A 3,546-nucleotide genomic window follows, 5' to 3' on the forward strand; every position below is an offset into this window, starting at 1 on the left:
AGATATATATAGATATAGATATATATATATATTTATTTCCAAACCATCTGATTGTTTAAAATAAACAAATATTCTATTGAATCTACTCTTTACTGTCTCCATCTTATCATCAAGCTTCTCTGTAGTATAAACCCATATCTTGCATGTCCACCCCACAGAGTGTATATAAAACAAGGATTTAGAAGAGCTGACAGCTTGTTTCCTCCATATTTGTTTTATAGTACAGTTTCAAAACTAGCAAGTTTGGTAGAAAATTTAAAAAGTCTGTTAGTACAATTAACCTTATATTGTATGGGTTATATTGTGAAATACTGTGAAAGATGATATCTTTGTTCATGCTCTTGTAAATATTGATATGTTCAGGTTTAACACTGAATGAACTGAAATAAATTTTAAACGGAGTAAGAGGTAACACTGGTTTCTTTTCTAGATTTTTCCAAGTTTGTCCAAGATTGTCTGCTTTTAAAGTCGAAAATTCATGTGAATTTAGTCTGTCTGTATGTCTATTTGTTTGTGTCTATCCAGGCACAGGTGGTGTGGCCTTGGGAATGTACAACACAGATAAGTCCATCAGGGATTTTGCTAATAGCTCTTTCCAGATTGCTCTGTCCAAAGGCTGGCCTCTATACCTCAGCACCAAGAACACCATCCTGAAGAAGTACGATGGACGCTTCAAAGACATCTTTCAGGAGATCTATGAGAAGTAAGGACAGCACATGCACAAGCAGCTTATGCAAACATCCTTGTAGCAGACATGGGCCAGAACTGTGTTGTCCACCTTCTTGTGTGCTTCAGAGAGTATCGTGCTCAGTTTGAGGCCAAGGGCATCTGGTATGAGCACCGTCTCATTGATGACATGGTGGCCCAAGCCATGAAATCTGAGGGAGGCTTCATTTGGGCCTGCAAGAACTATGATGGAGATGTACAGTCTGACTCTGTGGCACAAGGTTGGTTTAAAAAGGAGGTTCAGATCAGAAGTTATGTGAAAAACCATGCAGAAACTTAAATAATAAAAGCCTAAAAAAATTGCAGTGTACTGTAGACTAATGATATTCAGATGTTAATGTAGTTTTTGGTTGTCCCTGTGTTTTAGGCTACGGCTCCCTGGGTATGATGACCAGTGTGCTTGTCTGTCCTGATGGACGTACAGTAGAGTCAGAGGCTGCCCATGGCACAGTGACTCGACATTATAGACTACACCAGCAGGGAAAGGAAACCTCCACCAATCCTATTGGTAGGCTCAGATTGTGGAAATGTGATCGTATGTGATTTTATCTCTAAGGTTATCTCTAGGTTAGTTATCTAATGCATGCTCTTTCACTGTGTGTCTGTTTCCTACAGCCTCCATCTTTGCATGGACACGGGGCCTGCTTCACCGGGCAAAGCTTGATAACAATGCCGAGCTGCGAGTGTTCTCTGAGGCGCTGGAGGCTGTTTGCATCGAGACCATTGAGGCTGGTTTCATGACCAAAGATTTGGCTATCTGCATCAAAGGCCTTGCAAAGTTAGTCATATGCAATGTACATTCATATAAGGATATTGTGCTGTTAGATTAGTGGGTAATTAGATCTTACAATACATTCTTGATACAGTCTCAGAACTTAGAAATAATCTATTAAAAATACATAAGAGTGGGCACCAGTTTGTGGAAGCCACCACATACAGTGACCGGAAAGGACAGCTCCATTTCAAAATGTACCTGATTGGGGCATCCGTAAATTAAAGTTTAATTCACTCAGGTTTATAAATATGTTTGAGCTCTTTTCAATATAGAGCAGTTATGCTTTTTCTTTCCTATAGTGTTCTGCTAAATATAAAATATTACAATGGTGGATGTTCAAAATTGTCTTTGACACACTCCAGAAACTAAGCATGCAGAAAGAACAAAACAAAGGAAAAAAACTCTTAATGTATTAAATATTCGTTTCATATATTTTACCTCTTACTATGATTTACTTTTCCATGTCCTTTTTCCTATGTAACATAATCATAATTATTGGGTATTAATCAACCAAGTTTTGTGTGACGGGAGATGTGACCGCTCCCAACCTCTTAAGTATTGTTTGGCATTTCAAAAATGAGCTTGTTGAATAATTGCAGTGAATTTTTACTAATAGTACAAAAAGATGCAGACATATGCTTACGTTTATAGAGCCCAACTGTGGCAGAGCGTATGCTCACATAAGCCTTTACAGCAGCTCAGTATGTCTGTAATAATAAAAAAAAATTTCAACACCATTCCTCGTCTTGGAAACAGCAACCACGCATTTATTCATATGAGAAATGGGCCTTAGATTTGATTTAAAGGAGCACTAAGTTGTTGCAGTCGAAACTTATTTTGACTACATAAATGCAGCCTGAATATTTGTCAAAATTAGTCATATTCGGTGATCTCTGAACTTTTGCAATACTTTAATGCTGACAGTCATCTGTTTTCTGACTCTGTTTGCAGTGTGAAACGTGCTGACTACTTGAACACCTTTGAGTTCCTGGACAAATTAGCAGAGAACCTGAAGATCAAGTTGGCAAGCCAGCCCAAGCTGTGATTTCATCTCCCAGCCTTCAAAGCAGTTTAACACAGACACATATGCATTCAGACACATGCTCACCCACAGAAACACCTACACAGTTACTGGAAGTTTGGGCCCCACCACCCCATGGAAAGGGAAGAGTGCACTCAGAATTCCAGGATTGACTCAAAGTCAGTCATCAGTCAGAGAGGGTCAGTCAAGAACAATGCCTTGTCCAGAAGAAAGCAGAATGGGGGCTTCTGATCACAACCTTGGGTTGCTACAAGATAAAATTACGCTTGTGACAGTGACGCTGGGCCGTGACCTGATATCTCAGTTCCCTTGTTTACCCTAATTGCACTCAGTTCCGCTGAAGTGATCTGTACCATGCAGGGGGACAGTATTGGTCTGAAAGAGCCTCTGGACCTTCACTGCCTTATACATTTTGTCATCTGTTAATTCTCTTCATCTCTTTCACCTTGTAATTTTTTAACAATACTTCAGGCAAGAGTTTATGAAATAGTGCCAGAAAAACAGAGCAACGTCAGCCTGTATGTAACTAATGAAAATCTCTCTGCACTGCAGGAGAGTGACAATGCATTCAGTGAAGGTTTTACACTAATTGTACTATAATACACAGTTTATGATTTGAAAACAAATGGTATTAAAGTACAATACTTGCTTTTAATTTCAGAATTTTTAATTGTCAGTTTTTAAAGAGCTATATTTATTTTTCCTCCTTTGTTTGTGTGTACATGTTTATGTGCTCCTCAATTTAGACCCAGTATATTAGATTATTAGATCTTGCCAAAAAAAGCCACATTAAAACTACCTATAAACATTACACTTATTCATTCCCGATTTGATAACTCATAATAAATGAGTTTTTCATTATTGAGTTATGGATTTTATATTTAACCCATAGGTGCAAAGTCTATACTGACACACAAACTGCAGATAGTATGTAGTGTGCACCAAAAGTGGCATAAACAAAACAGAGTATACTGTAGTATCAAGTAAAAGATGGTGGTCATTG

General features: G+C 38.2%; 1 protein-coding gene across 1 annotated transcript in view; it reads left to right on the forward strand.

Moving 5' to 3' along the window:
• Positions 1 to 3,203, forward strand: part of idh1 (isocitrate dehydrogenase (NADP(+)) 1) — an 11,477-nt gene extending 8,274 nt beyond the window's left edge. Inside the window, exons 5-9 of the mRNA XM_005745498.2 lie at positions 526 to 703; positions 796 to 947; positions 1,094 to 1,234; positions 1,342 to 1,504; positions 2,453 to 3,203. Coding sequence (XP_005745555.2) covers positions 526 to 703; positions 796 to 947; positions 1,094 to 1,234; positions 1,342 to 1,504; positions 2,453 to 2,546 — 728 coding nt within the window. The 3' untranslated portion in view covers positions 2,547 to 3,203. The remainder of the gene's footprint in view (positions 1 to 525; positions 704 to 795; positions 948 to 1,093; positions 1,235 to 1,341; positions 1,505 to 2,452) is intronic.
• The last annotated feature ends 343 nt before the right edge of the window (positions 3,204 to 3,546 follow it).

This window comes from Pundamilia nyererei, unplaced genomic scaffold, assembly GCF_000239375.1.
Source record: "Pundamilia nyererei isolate P.nyererei 1_Seehausen unplaced genomic scaffold, PunNye1.0 scaffold00160, whole genome shotgun sequence".
Taxonomy (NCBI): Eukaryota; Metazoa; Chordata; class Actinopteri; order Cichliformes; family Cichlidae; genus Pundamilia; species Pundamilia nyererei.